Source organism: Alosa pseudoharengus, unplaced genomic scaffold (genome assembly GCF_046254945.1).
Source record: "Alosa pseudoharengus isolate Yale_2024_CS ecotype anadromous, Long Island Sound unplaced genomic scaffold, YU_APseudo_1.1 YU_APseudo_1.1_scf_11, whole genome shotgun sequence".
Taxonomy (NCBI): domain Eukaryota; kingdom Metazoa; phylum Chordata; class Actinopteri; order Clupeiformes; family Clupeidae; genus Alosa; species Alosa pseudoharengus.
Window position 1 is genome coordinate 26,653,250 of NW_027468576.1, and position 21,023 is coordinate 26,674,272.

At 43.8% G+C, this 21,023-nt stretch overlaps 1 protein-coding gene across 1 annotated transcript; it reads right to left on the minus strand.

Annotated features, from left to right (window-relative positions):
* Window positions 1–672: 672 nt before the first annotated feature.
* brinp3a.1 (bone morphogenetic protein/retinoic acid inducible neural-specific 3a, tandem duplicate 1) lies at window positions 673–21,023 on the minus strand. Its single transcript, XM_076277604.1, has 7 exons — window positions 20,794–21,023; window positions 12,898–13,088; window positions 12,312–12,496; window positions 7,219–7,324; window positions 6,538–6,774; window positions 5,122–5,344; window positions 673–1,789 (listed from the first exon to the last, which is right to left on the minus strand). Exons 1-7 carry the CDS (start codon window positions 21,021–21,023, stop codon window positions 673–675), a joined length of 2,289 nt encoding a protein of 762 aa, XP_076133719.1.

The following is a 21,023-nucleotide window of genomic DNA, read 5'->3' on the forward strand; positions in this document are numbered from 1 at the left end:
TGTTTTAACTGGATTATTTTTCATTATTATATGCTTACAAATATTTGAAAAATAGTACTACCATCAAAATGAATCTGCCTATTATTACATATCGCTTCATGTGTGAGACACTGTGTTCACGTTAAAAAAAGAGAGATCTGATATATTTGAGTAGTCTGGCATTCTACCAGGTACAGTGGGACCTGATTACACTAACGAGGGTGGGTTCAAATTCATGTGTTGCTCATACAATCAGCTATAGAAATAAAAAATCAAATGCCATGCGAACTATAAACAAAAAGCTGTTTAGCCCAAATAAGATTTGCACTGTAAAACACCCTTCATTAAAATGTTTGTAGGTTGCTGTGCAGCTAAACAGCTAGAACATCTTGATTTATTTTTCAACCAACAGGCTATCTGTTCAATTGTGAAACATTTAAACATGTTTCATGTTCCCCATTATTTGATTGAAAAAAAGGAAAAAAAGGCATGATGGCCATTCAAACGATCCGCTAATCTACTGAGAGCTAGTGAGAGCTAGGCTAACATTACGCCCCCCCAACTACCTGGCTGATTAACAAACACAATTACTGTGAATGCCCCCCACTGATTTACTAACATTGCTCCAAAGTGTAATCAGGCCCGGGTGATTGTGCCACCGACACCTGCGACACACAAGATTGCCTTGCTTTATTAACTACATAATTTGGTTGTTTCGTATTCCATCGAGTTTGGTTGTTTGGCACTGAAGACCTGCAGAGCCGCCTGGATTCTGATCACATCCGTCGTGGACAGTTTGAGCCGATGGCGCAGCAGGCAGGAGAACAGGTCCAGGCGCTGCTGGCCCGGCGGCGACAGCCGGTTGACCCGGTCCCGGATCTCCAGCAGCTGCAGTAGGGCCGAGTCCTGTGAACCCTGCGTATACGGGTAGTCCAGCTGCAGGATGAGGTCCTGGATGGCTTCCGGGTCAAAGTGCATGCTGTAGCCGAACACCTGCATGCTGTTGATCTTCATGTAGCCAAGGTTGCGCGAGGAGTCCATGACCTCCAGGGGCTCGTAGTAAGTGGAGGAGTTCCCGTGAGGTGAGGGCACCTTCACACGGCTCCGAAGGTAAAAATGAACTGTCTCAAAAAAGGTTTTCCACTTGTTGCCCAAGGTTAACGTCCAGTTGTAACAGTCTAGTGGTATGTCTAACTTGGTCCTTTCCCAGTCTGGATAATTGTTCTGGTCTATGGGCATGATCCAGCTCTCCGAATGACTGCCCCCAAAGGGGTTAATATAAACAGAAAGCATGGGTTCCAGGGTGCTGTTTTTAGTAAGGCAGATCTGGAGGGACATTCCCAGGAGCATGTGCACGTGACTGGACTTGAACTTGTTGCTCTTCAGCGTCAGCAGCATCCTCTTCCGCCACGACGGGTCAAACCAGTTGTTGAGGCGCACGTCGTTGCTGATGAACATGGCATGCACCGTTATCCGGCCGTCGCGCTTCTGGAGCAGGTAGCGCATCTCCGTGTCCTGGAGGTCCGTCTCGAAGCCGATGTAGTTGTCCGTGGAGTCGGGCACGGTGTTGCGGCAGGCACCCTGGCTCAGCGTGAAGCCTGGATTGCAGCCCGAGCAGCGCGAGCGGTTCTCGTAGGAGCAGGCGGAGCAGTAGGGCCCGTCACCCACCATGCACGGAATCACGCCCTGGCACGTCGGGTGCTCGTAGGGGCATGAGCAGGAGTGCGACTCCTCCATGTACGAGCCAATCTGGTTGTTCTCGCTGCAGTACAGGATGGAGAGGATGTAGCTTAGCCAGTAACTGAAGGGCCTGAATAGAAGAGAAGGCAAGAGAAGGCATATGAGCCAATGTATATTTCATATCCACAGCATTCTCTCTTTCAGCTAAGACATGACATTTTTACACTCAGGGGAAGAGAACAGTGCCAGATAGAATAGGATACAGCTCAGCAAGTATATGAGAACACATAAAGAAACCTCATCCATATTTATCTGCCTTTTTATAAGCCCAATAAAATATCATCTATAACTGCTGGGGGTGGAGTTTTTTTTTGTTTTGATTAAACAAAGCATTGCACAACCCAAATACTGTGTATAACAACACATTTCCTGAAAGACTTTTGAGATAAACTGATCTCTTGTGTGCTAATGAGAAGCACATCCATCCTTAGTGGCAAGATATGCATATGTGGCCATTTACTGCATCTTTAGCTATATGTAGTTAGAGTGGGTTTAATTTCTTCATAGCAAAGATTCAGCAGAGAGTGTGAAATTATGACAATTAAAAAAGTAATCATCTACAACCATACTAGTACTTCCAGTGAATTTAAGATCATTTGTGGTGTTTGATATCCATACCTTACAGGGACAGATGGTATTTTGATGCTTTGGCTACCAGTGAAACAACTTGTTTCAGCTATTGTGAGACATTTGTAAATGGCATGATAATCAATTTGCTGTTTTGTGACAAGGAAGCATTTATGTCCGTATTGCCAAGCTTGCACTGTCACTCAAGTGGGCAGAGAAGATTGCTATTATTCTTAGTGCAAACTCCTGCTCTGCATGAAAAAAAGGTGCCCTTCCAGCATCAAACATAAACTAGGCAAGCAGAGGGTGTAAATATTCATGGGGAGCGCTTGACTGGGAGACAGGAAGTGTGTAGGTGGGTGGCAGTGGAAGAAATCTCTGCCAGCTGTCAGCAGTTTTTAGGGAGCAATGGGTGTGTGTGTGGGCATGGGTGTGTGTGTGTGTGTGTGTGTGTGTGTGTGTGGAAGGGTGGGGTTGGGGGGTGACGGGGCTGAGGAGGGAATGCATCCGTTGCTCTGTGAATAACCAGATTTCATTTCATGAATTACAATTGAAGAATGAGTATCGTACCCATTACTGTGATGAAATGAATCAAAACCCCCTACTCGTGTCAGAACCTCTTCCATATGCAGTCATTCAATGTTGAGCCATAATAAATGGTATTAGCCTCAAGGTTTTTCTTTTAATTTAATGTGATATTCAACGCCTGCATGGCGCTTACGGAAAATATATTGAATTTATAGTGAATTTAAGTGAAGAGTTTCTGGATATATATTCTGGAGTGTGGTCCTTCAGAGGACGTGCAAAGTATAACAAACACAGAATCATGAGGAGATTCAGAAGAAAACACGTAGAATCATCTTTTGGTCATCTAGGGCATTAACGCCCTCCGCGACACCTTCAGCTTCCAGTAAATGAAACATAAAAGGATCTCACTGTTCAGTGCAAGGAGACCTATAGAAAGGAATACACATACAAGATGGAGAGGGTGGATTTGTAGACGACGGCTCTGATCTAGAGATAGATAGGCAGACTGAGGGAAGAGAGGGATTCCAACGGGGTCTGAAAATGTTGTAGGAAGAGGGACTGACTGAAGGGTAATTTCAAGCTTGATTTCTTTTATTGATAATTGCACCATTGCTTCCACTCATGTGAAGAACTTAGAATTTATGCATGGGTGTATAAACAGAACAGTATGAATTGGAAATCTAAATAATATCAACCATAATATCAATATAAATAAATATCAATAAATAAATATCATTTGTGAAATGCAAGTTGAGATGACATCTGTCAGAGTAGAACATAACAAAACAGACTGATCTGAGTGGTTTTCAGCAACTTAATGATGGCTCTACCAAAACAAGGAGTCCCACTAAGCGGCATAAGAACGCTCTGAATCAAGCTCACAGTGTGAGGGTCTCTGCTCTCATCAGTAATAATGTATAAACTCATAGTCCTCCCAGTTGGTGCACGATTTCTGAAAAGCTGTACCCCAGCCAATGCTAATCCTGCATTAGAGACAAAGAGGGGCTATTCTCTGGCTTTCCTTTTTTTTATGTTATTGTCCCTCCAGGCACAGAATGCAAGTCAAACTACAATCTTGATTAATCTCTTAAATCTTAATATTAAATCTTGGATTTAGTGTTTCATCCACCAGAACAAGGATTGTTTTGTAATATAACCTAAAACCGTAATCCAGACACAAATGGGAAAGACATGACTGAGGCAGAAAAATAGAAAGAAATAATACATAAAAAAAGAAAATCTGTACTTTGTTCTGTGCTAGAACACAGGTCTCTAACCACATGAGTGACCTTGTTATTTGCTATCGGTTAAGACCTTATACGTACAATGTCCCCAGTTATTTCTGCTACTCTTAACCATATACAACCCAATATGTTGACCTAAAGCTCTCATTATGTCTGTTTTGTATAGGGAAGAGACAATCTATTTATCCCTGGTCTCTCTGAAAAGATAAGATGTGCTGGGACCGACACTGGGACCTTGGCCAAGACTTTAACATTAACACAATTATTGTTTCCACAATTGCCCCTGGTTCCAGGAGGAACAGACTATAAAAGGGTATTGTTTCATAATTAGTTCAGAAGACACACCTCCGTCTTGCCCGTATCAGTCAATCCATTTAGAGAGTGCTTAGGAGGCAAAGCTCCCTGTGGGTAGCGTCGTGACCTTGGTGAGTCTCTCTTATAAGAAACTCAGGCTTTGGTCAACAGCATCTGTATGCTGACTCCTGCAAGCAGTATTACTATTTCTACATGTGAACTTTTCAAAGAAGCATCAGATTGTTTAATTACTACAGACCTCAGAGCACTGCTTGACATTCTATAATGTAGTATGTGGTAGCTTGACATTTATGTGACATGCAGAAAGGACTGTGAGATGGGGGGAAAACTGTGAAGGCCTTTGATGTATGCAGAGAGGAAGGGATGCTGCCATTCAGCTGAAAATAAAAACTATATTCTGAATTCCTCATTAACATCTCATATAGTATATTCAGTCTATGTACACATATATAGATGGATGATTTGCATTTGGTTACAGAGGCAGCTACTTTCATCTGGTGTGAATCACGCCACAGTGATGTGCCGCCATACATGTCTATGGGCGCTGAGTTCTTCTAAGAGCCACTGGGAAGTTTTGCAGCTCTCTCCACTCCGCCACCTCCGTGACAGACACTCTCTCCTCCCCTCCCTCCAAGGCCCATACACATTCAATGCATGCCTTGTCACAGCTGACAGAGGCCTTGAAACAAGCTCTATTTGTTCGGTGGTTATTGTTACGTGCGGTGAACAACGGCCGCTGTAATCCTACCTCTCTCTGGGCACGGCGATTCGAGGCTGAGTCCGGCATCGCTTGCTCAGTGTGAAGAGCCTGCCGATGATCCGCCGGGCTTTGCTGAGGAGCTGCCCAGTTCCAAGCTCCAGCTGCTGGTAGCGCTGGTGCACACCGGGATCCATCTTCCAGAAGTACTGGATGGCGGATGCGTTTAAGGCATAGAATATTGGCAGTCTTCGCACAAAGTTCTGGAACTCATCTGCAACATAGCGCACAGCACACCAGGGCGAAAGTGAGCAATGCACCATCTGGCCATCTCACTGGCTTGTTAAAACGTTCATGCTGGAGTGTCCATCAATAGGGAGTGGGTGGAAGTGTATAGATTCGCCTTGAATAACATTTTCACATACACTCTCCGCAATTGCTAATGGGGATAGAATATTGCTCCATCAAATGCTTCTACACAGGGCAAATCAAGTTCAATTAGAAAGACGGCATGGCGTCAAGGCATATAAATCTATTTTGGAGGAGAGTGAAACAAAATTCATATTTTCATCCGCAAAATCAATAACTATATTATCTCAGTGACCTCAATTCCAACAAAATCAATAAAGTCTAGCTTTTAATGAGAAATGACTACGATGTCTTAAACAACTGAGGTTTTTATGATCACTTATTACTACCTATGTCTGTTTTTACGATGGGACACACTTGAGTAAAAAGATGTGCTGGGAACAGGAAGAACCTGTTGTGCTGAGTGAGCTACTCAGAGAGTGTGTGATTGCACATCAGATTATCCATCTAAGGCTGATTGTTAACTGATTATTATGCGGCACATTACCACTGTTTATTTGTTATCTTTGTAGTCATTAGTCGGCCATTTTCACATTTTCAAATCAAAGCCTGCTGCTACAGGAGGTGAAATTACAGTGCTCTACTGTTCCCTGAATAAAAGCAGCGTACAGCTGGCAACTGGCCCAGAAAAGGGAACAGGAAATCCTGCCAAGTCCAAAATGTTATTTTACCACAATGACAATGCCGCTATTTCCCTGAAAGGTATGGGCTCTTCTCACCATTTCCTTGTCAGGCACTGCAGAATAACAAGGCACAGTGTAGTGATGTCGTCCTGCTAGTTAGAAGCACTGTGCAGCATGAGGGACATATTTTCCAGCACCACTCAAAACAACCACTAAATTGCTTATTGAGCAGCATGAATCTGTCTCAGTGACTGTCATGTCTGGCAAACTTTGCCAGGATGTCGTTTTTTAACTGTTGTAGGGCCTTGTTTTGTCATGCCCTATGGGGATTTTGAGATCCAAAACAATAATATCTAAAACATGGATGAATATTGAAAGCCATAGCATTATCCAAATTTAAATGGATTCACAATATAGAACACATTGTCCAATGTCTGACATTGTCCAATAAGTGACATGTTGATGTTTTTCCTACCTGATTCCTCAAACTCTTGATTGGCCTGTTTCCATGATTCTCGGATCTGTCTGAGACTGTCCTCCATCGCCTTCAGGTCCAATTCAGGACAGTTGCACTGTGGGAAATCGGGACCGCACCGGCACCAGCAGTCATTATCTCGGCACACAAACTCTCCCTCCGAATGACACCCGATGTAGCTGAGGGCAGCCTGGACGAACCGGCTCCTCAGGTAGTCTGGTAGAATGGCCTGAAGTCCTGCAGCAATGACAGTGGGCAGACGCTAATGAACACATGGTACAACATGATGAGCAGCATGCTATTAGCATTCACATTTGCATTCCAATCAGTCAACAGATGCTATGATCTTAAGCAACTTGCAGTAGGCCTACACTTTCCTGATAATAGTCTTGGAGAGAAATATCCTGAATAAATTATACACAAATAAATACAGAAATTGACACAAAGAAACATACAAATAAATTGTGTTTTCTTAAGCCTTTTTAGACCTTCCAATTGCTTTAAAACCGGGTGTCTGGTTGTCTGGTCAGAGTGTAATAATGTGTTAAAATATCAAAAAGTGTGAGCTTTATTGGTTATGACATCCGTATGCCTATTCCAATATCGGCATACAGAAGATGAAATGACACAGTGACAACTGCATCAGAAACTCTAGGATTGGTTCAATTATGGATGTTCTACCTTGTAAATGAATCTTGTTTTCAGGACTCTGAACCAGAACTGAACTGACAGAATCGAGGTTGTCATAGTTACTGCATCCGAGAGGGCCTGTCCTTGTTTCAGTCACCTAAAGGGAGGGGAAAAAAGACACATGGCAATACTCAAGACACCCAGACTGGATGCCACCACAGTCATTAAAAATGCAGAGAAGCCAGCTGAATGTCACATGAAATAAGATTAACAATACATTTGCCAAGAACAGCAATGCGGATGACACGGAGGGCACGACTTTAGACTAAGGGTTCAAACCAAAGCACGCAAACTAACAAGTGAAGAAGAGAACAATCATATTTTTTGTAAAAAGACACGATTTAGGCTCAAAATAGTACATTCAGTATGCAGATAACATGGCTAGCTTGCTAATTGGGCGATATATGGACACATAAAAGCTTTAGATTACTCAAAGGGACTGCATCTGACAGGAGCTGGCCCATTCAAATAGGCAGATGTTGGTGTTCAACCCATTGCAAATTAGTTGACTTAAGGCAAAGGATATCCTGACCAGCTGAGAACAACCGGATTTGTATTTGAGTTCCGTGGTGAAAACCCCAAGGAGTTGAATGTGAGCAGCTTTTCAAGGTGTGTTCTTACAATCTCCTGAGGTCCTTAAAAAAACTTGAGTGTGTATGTGTGTGTGTAAGCATCATTGCCGCATCGCTGACTCTAAACTGACACAGTGGATTGACAACAGGATCTTTGTTCCCCTTCGAGAGCAACGTAGAATTGTGCACAATCACAGCTCAATCATCCCTGACAAAAGTCTGATTTAAGGCTGCCGTACATCAAGTTTTCACTGGCACATCACTAGACAAACTGCCAGCCTCCAGGCGAATATATCTCCTTCCTTGTCACTTACAAATTATTCTCAGCGCTTCAGCAGCTTCTTTTAATATTTTCCCAGAGGGCCAATAAAAGTAACCACATCCCCATTGTAGATGAATGGTGACCTGGGATGTGAATTTTTGTCTAGGATCTTAAAGAGGAACAACTTTTGTTCCCTCCTTTTTGAAGTCCAAACGTAGTGAAAGAGTTACATTCCTTTGCCATCTACTTTAAGGTCAGTGAGAATACTGTGAAATGGATGACTGGGGACTTGGGGAGGGGTGGAGAGGAAAAAAAGAAAACCCCTGATCCATACCTGCCGGGCCGTAAGCAGCATAGATCCTTCAGAGCTATGGGATCACCGGCCCATGACTAAGTAAGCAGACAGGCCGGGGAACCTCATTTATGAGTTACATAAGGAGCAAATATCCATTATCGAGGAATACTTTATTTAATTTTCGGTAAGTGTTGAGTTTGAAATAACTTTTCAATAAGCGCGGCGGCGAGCGAGAGGGGGGCTGGGTGAGGGCGAGCGAGGCGAGAGGGAAAAGCACAACTTCAGCAACCGCTGCTGCCATTTCCATTCTCTCTTATTGATGCATCCACACAATTAATTAAAATCCAAGACGGCTCTACAAGGATCGGCAGATTAATTTCTAACAGAGACAGATGTCCGACTTAAAGGGGAAAAATTGACCAAATGCAAATATAAAGATGGGTTTTCTATGCATAGCAATGAGACCATCTGCAACAAGAGCCCGTAGGAGCCCAGCATGTGCAGGAGTCAGGCTATTCGATCAGTAAGCGAAAAAAAATATCTCAACAGTTGTCTGTAGTCTGCAAAACCTACAGTGACTTCAATATGGCCAATTTGGCTCTCATTACAATAATTATGGGGCAGAATATAAATGATCTGGATTGAAAAAATGTTTGTATATAGTAATGCCCTATTATCTGTGGTAATTAATTCATGCTGACTACATCAGGAATACCAACAGCTGCATTTAATGAGACTGGTAATTGGTCTGGGAACGACTTCCTGAAATAAGCAGTTCAAGTTTATTGGTTTTATTAAAGGAAATTGGTCATCATGTCGAGAAGCTCTGCATTTCTCCACATCAGTAGTTATACATCTGTTAACATTTGCTTTATCTCTGTCATGTAATGTGCTCTATTCCTAAGCCTAAAGATATTTCATCAGTTATTGAAATTTATGCAGTGCTTTATAATGGAATGCTAAAAGTGGTATTACCGCTTAATGCACGCAAATGCAGCATCAATTTTGACTTCAATGAAAGCGTGAATTTCGAACAGTGCATTAGGCATTAGGGAAGCTCACCCCACCGATACGGACGTTCTTCGCCTGAACATTTATTAAGGAGGCTTGATGCTTTATTAATGCCACCTGTGAATAATTTCACACTGGGCTGTGGACAATGTGGGAGCTATTTGAATAATAATGGGCTTTTAAATGCATACACATTCTTGTAAACGGCATTAATGTTTCATGGAGATTGGCACTTGTTTTTACAGCACTCCTTGATGTCGCTTTTTCCTAGAACAGTCTTTTTTCAGTCTCTTTTTTTAATCAGAGAGGCCTATTCAGTCAGCCCATCCACATTTGCATCGGAGGACATGTTTACTCAATACTTTGAGAATTCCGGCAATGGTACAGAGGGACTTTGTTCTTGGTTAGCTCCAAGTCAGCATGGGCTTGGTGTAAGCTTATCTTAAAAAAGAAAAGGAGAGCAATAAGAGGAACAGAATGGGATTATATTCCACCCTGGAGAAAATAGAGCCCCTTCTGAAAGCAGCAGGGAACCTTTGAGAGGAGAGAGTGCTGGATAACATGTCCAGCAGTGACTTGGGAGTCCTTCAAATTAAACAGCACCATCCTCCCTTTTTTATTTTTACAAGGGACTTTTAACTCAACTTCCCTGCGTGGGCGGTGAAATTCCCTGTGATTTGGAAGCTGTCTTCCTCTCCCCTGCTTACTTCAACTGTTCCTTCGCTGGTTCATGCAGAGAGTGTGAGACTGAGGTGGTGAGGGAAGAGTGAATAACAGAGAGTGTGTGAGATAGAGAGAGAGAGAAAGAGAGAGGGAAGAGCGAGTCAGTGAGAGCAAGAGAGAGAGAGAGAGAGAGAGAGAGAGATGGGGTGAGTCGGGAATTGGCAACTGTTTAGTTCCTCACAGCTTGCTGCTGCGATGCTTGACTGATGACCCAGACAGACGTCAAAGAGCCACTGATGGCAACGTGCCCAACTCTGCCTCATCCCCTCATCTCGTTTTCTAAGTTTTGCACAGACCATAAAGTTTAAGGATACATTTCGCTGGAGTTCTTTATGTCCTTTTTTCCCCATGCAAACCTTTTCTTTGGGAGAGGTGACAACATAGTGCGGAAGGTCGAGATGGACATTAAGAATATATGCGCCTTTGAATAATGCACAGGCCAAATTTGTCTTAGATGAATTTTTCACAAGTTGATGTGCCCAGTCCCGAAACGCACAGCTTTCGCTTCATTCCATCGGCTCACTGGTCGACATGTTTCTGGCAAGTCACATTTGTAATGCAAGTAGTAAATGTAGCTGCATACCTCTCAGACATAGGCTATCACTAACCAGGTGTCAGAGAGTGATCTACGGTACGTAACTAGTTCTGTCTTAGGGGTGGCTATGAATTTGTGATGGAGCCGCTGCTTGCACTTTGTCTCTGTACGAGCGACTGTGGACTCTAAATCAAAAGCAAAAGAGCTGATTAACACCTTAGTAGAACGTGGAGCATTTCCTTCCCTGTCGACACGCTCAGTAAGGTTAAAGGATCATTTATTACCAGTGGTGCAGAAAATATTCTTCATAAGTCTCCGATTCATTACAGCCTGACACCTAACTAATATTCAAAATGGCTGACAAATGGGGAAAGGGCTGTATGAAAATTACTGAAATGGAACAGATAATTTGTCATGCTAATGCATAATTGTGGCGGGACACTCTTGGTTATTTATTTTTTTTATATTTCATTCTTTTTTTCTCCCCCTTCAAATCACTTGCATCTCCGATATTAGAGCCGACAGACTCCACAAGAAGCAGCAGGGAATGGGAGCTTCAAAGCAAGGTTGTGCACATTTTCAAAGTCAGGTTTGCATTAACATCTGTCTTCCCAGTGAGGCGAAAATCCATGCACCGAGTTAAAGCCTACTGATCCCGTGAATACTTCACATCTGTCACCGCAAGTACCCCGTGAACGAACGGCCCTCGGAGGACTCAATGCCAATTCATCTCCCACACCTCTCAGGTGGGGGGTGGGGGGTGTTGGTGGTGGTAGCAGGGGTGTAATGTGTTGTATTGCCAACAATTACAACTGTAGCGCACAATGGTATACAACTGGGCTGAGGGTATGCCTGTGAAAAATTGTAGTTGATGTTCAAACTAATGGCATGTGTTCCCTTCCTCTCCGCAGCTATATTGCTTAATGAAGTATGGCAAGGAAAACGCCAAAATAAATTCTGCTCTTACGCTGCCGAGACTTGAGGCTACTGAAGTGGGGAAGGAGATTCACAAACATTTCTCATCCCTATGCACGAACATAATTTCTAAAGGTAAATCATTGCTTGCCATGGATTCTTTGCCGGAGGTAGATAAATAGTGTTCCATATGAGAATGAATTACCTCTGAGACAAGAAGGGCAACCTCAGCCATTCATGCTCAAAATGATACATTAACTTAAGTGTCCTCACATGACAGATGTGCATGGTACTGTATATTCCCACCACACAACAGCATTCCACAACATTCAAGCCATCATCACCCTTGTTTCATGTCAGCCATCACAACCTCAAATGACTTCACGCTGTGATTTTTCCATAATGTTTTCTAAATATTAATAAATTCTCCACCTTAGCCTTACACATGGCATGAAAATGCTTTTATGGTAAATCTACTGTACTAACGCTTTATCTAAGCATTGCTTCCAGTGCTTTTATATGTAAATCAATGGTGTCAACAGCACAAACGCCCTACATAATGCATGACCCTTAAAGCCTCATCAGTCCTCTGACCGATTCATCGCCTCTGTAAGGCAGCCACAAATTCACAGCGCAGCTCACCCACATTCAAGAAACAACAGAGGCAGCCTTTTGCATCCTCTAAATATAGTGGCGTAAACATCTTATGGGTCAGGTCCCAGCTCCAGCACGGTGGGGCCAAGAGTGGTGGTGGTTGTGGTAAGGGGTTACCTTGATGGCAGTGGAGGCGATCTGGAGGTGGTGCAGCTTGCGCAGCGTGCTCTCTCTGTCAATGAAGTAGGAGGCAGCCAGCTGGTGGAGGGTCTCCAGAGTGATGGCCGTGCTGTTTGAGTCACTCGGATCGGCCGTCCGGCTCAGCTTGCGCTTATCCACAAAGATGGTCAAGGCCTCCTCTCCTGCAGCAGCCGGGCAGAGAGAGAGAGAGTTTGGAGCAGAGTGCAGAACGTTGAGCACACAATACACACATGCGAGCACACTGGAAGAATACACACTGCACTCACACACAAGAGCACAGTGCACAGGCACACACAGTGTGAATGTGTAGTAGAAATATGCAAACAAACACTTACACACTTTCCACACAGAAAACAGAAGGTGGAACCCCCACACACACACACCAAAAAGAACACACACAGATCAAAAGAACTCCGGAATAAATACTGTAGATCTGCATGAAAGAAGTGTCTCACTACACAAGACTTGCAGTTCAGAACATTATGTATCAGAGTTACTTTTTTATATTCTAGCTATGCTGGCTACAGGCTTAGATTAGCTACGAAACAGATGCTGTAGGTACCTCCCAGTGTTGCGGACAGCAGAAAGTGTGTGCCGTATTTCCGGATGATGTTCTCAGTGATGGCACCGATGGTCGGCCGGCGACCCAGGTGCCTGATGGTCTGCATGAACTCGGGGTCGAGAGGCAGGGCCACGCCATTGTTGTACTGTCTCTCCAGCGCCAGGCTGCTCACTTTCCAGCGGCCAAACTCTCTGCAAAGTCACACACAGCAGATGCGGTCCAGCTCAGCACAGTCTATTTGTGAGTCCCTTTCCCATCCCTGTTGTCAACTGGGCTACAGAGCATAAACATTTTTTTTCCAACTCCCAATACCAGATTAATAGACTTCCTGTGAAAACAAAATTCAATGATGGACAGAAAAATAATCCATCTGAAAGGGTATTATGTGCATACGGTTGTATGTGGCAGAAAAAAGCAACGATTCAAAGAAAAAAGGAAACAGAATTGCGACGTAGAAAGAATGGGGAATGGCACAGAGCCTCAGATAAGGCCTGCTGTGGAGAAAATGTGATGCCTGCATGACCTCCTCTGTGCTATTTGAATATTTTTTTTGCATTTTTCTCTTCTGTTTTTTCCCCCCCTGCCCTCCCCCCAAGATGAATTGCTCCATGCTGTTTCAAGTGAGCCCGGGGAATTGCTCGTCCCCTGCAAAAATGGCCTACTGATTTTACATAGCCGAGCGATCTATGGTTATTTTCTCAGCTTATTCCTCAGTAGTTTGGCCCGACTGCAAGGAGGGACAATAATGAGCTGCTCGCAGAAAACGAGGTGGGCTGTCAGATGCGCGAAGAGGTGCGGATTGGGCCATGAAACCGGAGATGTCAATTGCCCTTTATCTGCCACCTCGCGCACCCCCCTTTGCTCCACAGGATGAAACAGAATACTCATGACAATCCCTTTACAGCTGGTCATATGGAGGTCAGTCTTAGCACTGTACACTTGTCCTGTTATGGTGTGTCTAATTCTATATTAGTAGGTTTAGTTAGTATGGCTGAGTCCTCTGTGGTGTTGGTCTTTTCTGTGCTTGTGTTTTTTTTTCTTGGTACACACAGTGATATGAGTTCAGTTATTGCAAATGGTTGCATGTTGTAATTACATGCCATTGAAAATTAATTGGAAAAACTCCACAGAAATGTGCCATGCAATTAAAATGGTTGGGGTATAGCTTGAAGTTATGAAAGCTTTGGTGTCTCTCTAGCAGCTGCTCTGGTTACGGCTGCTCAGAATGGCAGGAGTGTCAGTCTTTCACCTTCCTCTCTGCCACAGAGTGCAACCCCGCTGTCAATCATACATGGCAATTGAACTGTAAGGGGGCAATCAAGTGAGCGGCACTCACAAAGAGTCTCGGGGAAATCATAAAGGGAAACGAGGCGTCAGGGACACACATGCGTGTGGTGGAGAAGGCGACCTTGGCCTGTGGGCTTCTTATGGGCATGCCTTGGTGAAGAGACATGCATGCATTCATAGACCATTGGTATCAACAATACTACACTGGGGGTCTCATATGTCATGAATAAGACAGGAGACTTGTCTCCTACTGCTTTGCCCATGAAGAAAACCCTCACCTAAAAGGGGAAATATTCTCTGTTGTGATTTAGTTGACATTTTTACATGTTATTTTACATGCATGATGTTTTAGGAGCATCAGCCAACATACAACCTTAAGTAATGTGCTTTATTACAGTAAATAGCACAATAGAGAGATTATTATATAAACATTATGCAGCCGATTTAATATTACAGTGTGTGGGTATGGAAAACCCCAAGGAAAAAATATCAGAACATCTGGTGAAGATTGAATCAGGAACTGAGACCTGTTATTTATGCATAAGTTGTATAATTTTGACAGGAGATGTTTAGTTTATTCAGAATATTAACTTATTAACAAGAGTGCTTGAGTCTATTCTTCCAAATCATTTATCATTTTTTTCTTTTGCCCATTGGCAAATGTCAGATAACGCACAATTTCCTCCTCTGCTTTTCCCCATCTCCTAACACCCAATGTACTATTTAGACTATTTATGCGGCTCTTGCTGGCCTGGTTCTGAATGCCCCCTTTGAAACGGCATTTTAGGCTTCCTCCTTAAATCTCAGTCCTTGCAATAATCTTCCATTAAAAGTCCAATTAGTAGTAATGGAAATGGAAACATGACTGAGTTCGAACACAAGACCCGATTTGAGAAAAGAAAAAAGAAACTGCTGTGATGATTGGTAAGCGTCCCAGCTTGGCAAATGCAAAGTTCCATGCGTCATAATTTCTTTATTGTACTTAATTGTTGCAGCTCCTTAATGATCTCTGTCTCAACCAACTGCAAGAGGACCAATTTTTAAATAGCAGTAATCAGGGAATGCTAATTACACACTTAGTTGCCCACGCCAGAGAGTCCCTTTCATTGTATGTCTGACCTCACTTAATGCTCGCAGTCCCTCAAAAGTGCACCAGTAAAAATACGACCCATAACAAGCACGACAACAACAACAACAGAAAGGGAAATAATCTCATTACAGGCTGTTACATGTCAGCGCATCTACATAACGAGGGGACAATTACTCTGAACCGGTGCCTCTGAGACATTAACGGAGCGAGCCAGAGGAGCTTAGCCATGATCGACACGGGGGCCAGAACAGAGGTGTGTGCGTGTATGTGTGTGTGTGTGTCAGTGTGTGGCTGCATGCATGTGTATGTATGTGCTAGGAGAGGGGGGTTGGACGGGGGTGGGGGGGGCGGCAGCAGCGGCGGTTGTGGTACCGGTGCTGGTTGATGGACAGTTACGGATGGTGCCTCAGGCTAATCCACTACTGGCCCTGCACAGTGGAACAGCAGGGGGGGGGGTGAGGCGGTGCCGTGGGGGCGTGGTGTGTGTGTGTGTGTGCATGTGTGTGTGTGTGTGTGTGTGTGTGTGTGTGTGTGTGTGTGTGTGTGTGTGCATGTGTGTGTACAGGAGAACAACCTGCCAGCCTTTTCCCCCCACTGAGACCTGTGGCAACCGAGTCAGAGCGGAGAGTGAGCACCGGCAATGAGGGGGAGGGAGGAGAGAGGGGAAAAAAAAAAACAATCAGGTCGAGGGGAAACTGAAACCGTTGCTCTCTGTGGAGCCAGGGGGACCTTATCAGCGGACTACAGCAACACGCCGCATTACACTGTTCCAATTCCTGTGGCATCCTTTCTAGACAGACAATGTAAAGGGGGTATTGTAATTACTCGCGGGTAACCATTTGCTGTTAGCCATGAACTCACTTATTTCTTTATTTATTTTGTCTTTATTGTCATGAAAAACAATGCTGAATGTAAGAAAACCTTTCATTTGATGTTTTTTTTTGTGTTTTGTTCATTGTAAAATTATGACATGCATTGTAGTGATCAAAACGAGTGACTTATCTTTATAAGTATAAGCCACCACTTACATCTGTACAAAACAAAGCCGTGCAGAAATTCAAAACAACAGAAACAAAATTAATATTGGGGGCGCACTTCTCAATTCCCTCATAAAAGGTTGTGATTAATTAAATCTTAAAATAGGCATCCAAAATTGAAGCAACAAGAACATCATAGCATAGTGCAAAGTGTTTCTGTCCTTGAGTTTGCAAGCACGGGAGCACTCGGGGGATGTTCATGTCTTAAAACATAAATAATGACACAATTAGCCTAGGATGAACTATGAACTGCCCCCCCCCCCCCACCCACACACACACACACACATACATACAACCCCACCCCCTATTTCTCTATGTTCTCCCAAACATGAGTGTTAACTGGCATTGTAAATGGTTTTGCTTCAGGTCATCATGGGATGTGTTCAACATGCAGGAGGATGGGCTGAGGCCAGGCTGGACAAAGGCAGTTCATTACGCCCCACCTGGGTATTATTAGATCATTAAAAATAACACATTTTACTCTGACAAACTGTGCCATGAGGAGGGGGGCTTTATGGAAATGACTGTACCCTCATATGTTAGTGTCAGATGATGAAAATAATAGCTATAATTTAGCTGGATGATACACACAAGCAAGGGAAGGTATTGGGGAAAAAAATGTTGCAAACATTAATGATACTTGGATCACATTATGATAATCTTCTCCAAAAGAACGTAGTGAATCCAGGAACAGTGTACACTTTAGTGATTAACTCTAGATTGGTTACAGACTTTGACAGTTCTCTGACAGTTTACTCTGTATTTTTGCATAGCAACATCTTACGCTAATGGAACCAGCTGTGCACAACAAAGTTGCAACTCAAAGGTTGACGATGAATGAAAGAATGAACAAAATGATGAAAAAGAAAGGAAAATATCAACAATAAGGTGTGCAATTTGCAGATTTGCATACATTGCAGTATGTTAGCAAGATCATGTATATCGTTATTACATGTATAAACATTACTAAATGGATAATATAGCATCTAATACAAAATGAGCCAAATATATAATTTCTATCCCATGGAATCTATCCTATAGAGCTTCATCTTTCAACTCCAATTCTGTCTTAGTTCCTCCAGGATTTCACTTTCTCGTCTTGCATTCCTGAATTCACCTGACAACAAGCACTTCAAAGAGGCTCTGCACCACACTAACCTGCAGTCATCAACACCTTATGTGCATACGCCCACAATGCTTCACCCAGTCATTTTCACATATGAAAATAATGCGAATCAGCCATTTTAGTGAAATGATCTGATCTTTCCAAAAAGCATGTATGATTCTTCTACGTATGTATGTAGGTTCTATGTATCACATATAACACACACATAAATTAATTTAACCTGTCAGTCAAATATGTCCAAGACATGCCTTAATTGATGTCTCTTAACTGATATGCCTTAATTGATGAATAAAAAGGAAAAACAACATGGCAGTAGTTCTATGGAAATAGAGTCCAAATGTTTTACACATTACACATTACACACTAGCCATGAATAGAATTCTTTGTTGAGCCCAAATGACACTGGTTCGGTTGTCAGAGTCTTGTTCCAGCTGCAGGAGCCCATGCTGAGATAACAGTACTTATCGAGGACTAGATCTCAACCAGAGAGATATTGCGTCTGGCCGGGACAGATGACCTGGCGTATTGCTGCTGATGACTCTTCGAGCCAGTTGCTCTGTCAGCTCACCAATGTGAGCTAAGTCTACAGGTCAACTGGTGTCTATCAGAGACTTTGTGTTGGGCGCGATTCCCCACTTTTGCTAGTCTTAACGTACCAGAGTTTCCTTCCGTAGTAGGGCAAGAGCGGTGGTGAAGTGGGAACAGTAAGGCAGTGACAAACTGAAGCCTTGGCTTTGGCTAGTCGACCTCATTGTTACTAATTTTCAGGTGATGAAATGGACCAAAACGAATGAGCAGAGAGGCATCCACCCAGTAAAAAAGTTAATGCTGAAAGAAAAGACTCATGGGCCATTTTAGGTAATGAAAAAATAATTTCATGGCCAAATTTTACACTGTATTGATAGCGACTCAGAGCCAAGAATGCGTGGTATTTCAATCAGGGGATACTTAGCAGTGTATCATCAGGCTTTGCCAACTTTTGTGTTTGTGTGTCTGTATGTGTATGTGTGTGTGTCTCTGTGTGTGTGTGTGTGTGTGTGTGTGCATGCTCAGAAAACACTTTCTTTTGTGAGTGCTTGGCTAAGCTGGCACCAGACAATACTCGTGACGCTTCACAGGAGGGAATTATTCTTGATCCTCATTGTCACTAAACAGTTGGGGCTAAGCCGACAAGTGCCATCACCCGGCACTCCCAGACCTACTCTTCTCCAGGAAAGAGTAGCCCAGGTTTGAAAAGAAAAAAAAACACGCGTACACGGTACATGCATAAACACCACCAATACCCCCTGGCGACACCAGCTCCTTCAGGCTTCCAGCCTTCATGGAGCGACGGTGATGGGCGCCGCACGACGCAGAGCTAAGGCTCAACCGTGAAGGCCTCCCCCTGCTTGCAAGTGTCAAACAACATAAAGCTCACCGCTCGTGAGAGGCTTTGTCAAAGTTCCGAGCGCATGGGGGAGTGAGGCGTGGGGGGCATGAGGAGACAAAAAGCTTGTCCGTAGGCCTCGCGCGACCTTTCGCATGTAGATGACAAAAGGGGGTGACTTTTGTTAGTGTTTGCCAGCCGCCTGCCAGCAGCTAGCAGGGGATGTTTTGGCCCGGCACGGCCATGCAAAGGTAAATGGGAGATTGTCTGCTGCGCTCATACTGTGCTGTGCAATTACGAGGCTTTCATCGCTGAATAGGTGTTTCTTATTCAGACACAAGCATAATGATGACAATTATCATTATTCAGGGCTGCACACATAGTCTCTCTTTCAGATTCTCTCTTTCACAGACACAAAGATAATACTCGCAACCATACACCTCACACACACAAACACACACACACACACACACACACACACACACACACACACACACACACACACACACACACACACACACACACATTTGCATGTGTACACACAGACACAAAAATCTTCTCTATTCATTGTGTTTAACAATTAATTTCAAAATACCTGGGACGAACGTAACCCAGTGAAAGGGTAGGGAAAGGCAATGCTATCTTTGTGCTGGTGATGTTTTTTTGTTTTGTTTGTTTAATCTCAGCTGTGTAAGCCTGTATCATCAATATGCAGTCCCAGTGAGAGCTGCCTTGCATTCATCCAGTGCACTGGGGACTGGACTGGCATGTAAAGGAATGTGTTGTTCCCTCTCTCACTCTCTCTCTCCATATCTCTTTCTCTCTGTCTTTTCAATCTCTCACCTTCCTCTGTCTATCTTCGTCTCGTCTCCTTTGCTGGCACTCTCTCTCTCTCTCTCTCTCTCTCTCTCTCTTTCAAACACACACAAACACCAGCACACACATTTACTTAAAAATTGATTTTTTGGCACTCTACATAAACTGCACTCAGTGCAGTCGTAACCCAAAGTATCCTCTCTTCAAGCATAGTACTCAAGAGAGAGACTGCTGCTGACATGCATAAACAAGCAAAACTAGTATGTACCCACAAAATTGACAAACAAACCACCAAAGCAGCCTAAAATAAACACACACACACACACACACACACATACACATGTGCGGTTATGGATTGCAATACCAATGTGTGCACGTGTGCATTGACACACACAGATACAGCCTCTACATCCCTCCTACTGTCCCATCATTTACATCTCAGAAGATTGCAAATCCACAAACACAAACCCACACTCTCTCTTTCTCTTTTTCTCTCTCTCTCTCTCTCTCTCTCTCTCTCTCTCTCTCCCAGTACCCCGTGTCACCAGCAGGGGGAGATCAGGCATTGTCGAACAACAATTGCACCGCTCTTGACTCCACGTCTCCAGCCCTGACAAAAAGGCTACCCGAGCATTTAGAAAATATTCATGGATGTAGAAGAGAGAAGACTGAGTAACCCCCGTGTTACATTCCCCATCTGCGCCTGGCAAAGCGTCTGCGTGTCGCTGCCAGGAGTGTGCGTCAGTCAGCCAGCCAGCCAGTAGCCCAGGCGGACTCGTTTATAGCTGGCTCAGTCCGGGCTGCTGTTCCCTCCATATAATCCCTCATCTCGTCGCGGCTGAGCTCAACTCTCACCTGTCACCGGCTTAAACTTCACAATCCGCCCTCCCTCTTCACCTCCTCCGGCAGCATTCACTTTCTTTGGAATGTGATATACGCATGAAGATAAACGCATGAAGTCGCCGTGGCTCTACTGTTACAGCTAGTCAGAAATTTAATTTCAGATCACTGCGGTGGGGTAATAATGCTCCAATGTGTGATCTCTTGGGGTAGGCCTAGTAGTAAAAACTACTTAAATGTTGGAGTTATGGAGATGGAACACAATAACCTAGCGTTACCTATAGCATTATGTGATAATAATAATAAAAAAAAAACTTATTTTAAAATTTCTTACCTGTATATCTTGTACTTTGTGGTGAAACCCTGTTGGTAACGCTCTGCAAATTCGGAAAATTCCTGGGAGTGGTGAAAGGGCCCTTTATCTGAAAGGAGCCACCCAAAGGGCCCAGCGGCATCGCCAGCACCTGCTGCAGAGGCTGCAACCCAGCAGAAGAGGCTTAGTGCTACACACCTCCATAGACACATCAGATATACCCGTCTAAAAGCAATACACCGGTAGCTCAT

What these genes read in the sequence shown, in the direction of transcription:
- brinp3a.1 (XM_076277604.1), bottom strand. Translation starts at nt 21,023, where the DNA reads ATGAGCTACCGGTGTATTGCTTTTAGACGGGTATATCTGATGTGTCTA. An exon ending in AAACAAGATTCATTTACAAG is followed by an intron (nt 6,775 to 7,218) that starts GTAGAACATCCA and finishes TCATTGCTGCAG; the next exon opens with GACTTCAGGCCATTCTACCA. An exon ending in ATCGCCGTGCCCAGAGAGAG is followed by an intron (nt 1,790 to 5,121) that starts GTAGGATTACAG and finishes TCTTCTATTCAG; the next exon opens with GCCCTTCAGTTACTGGCTAA.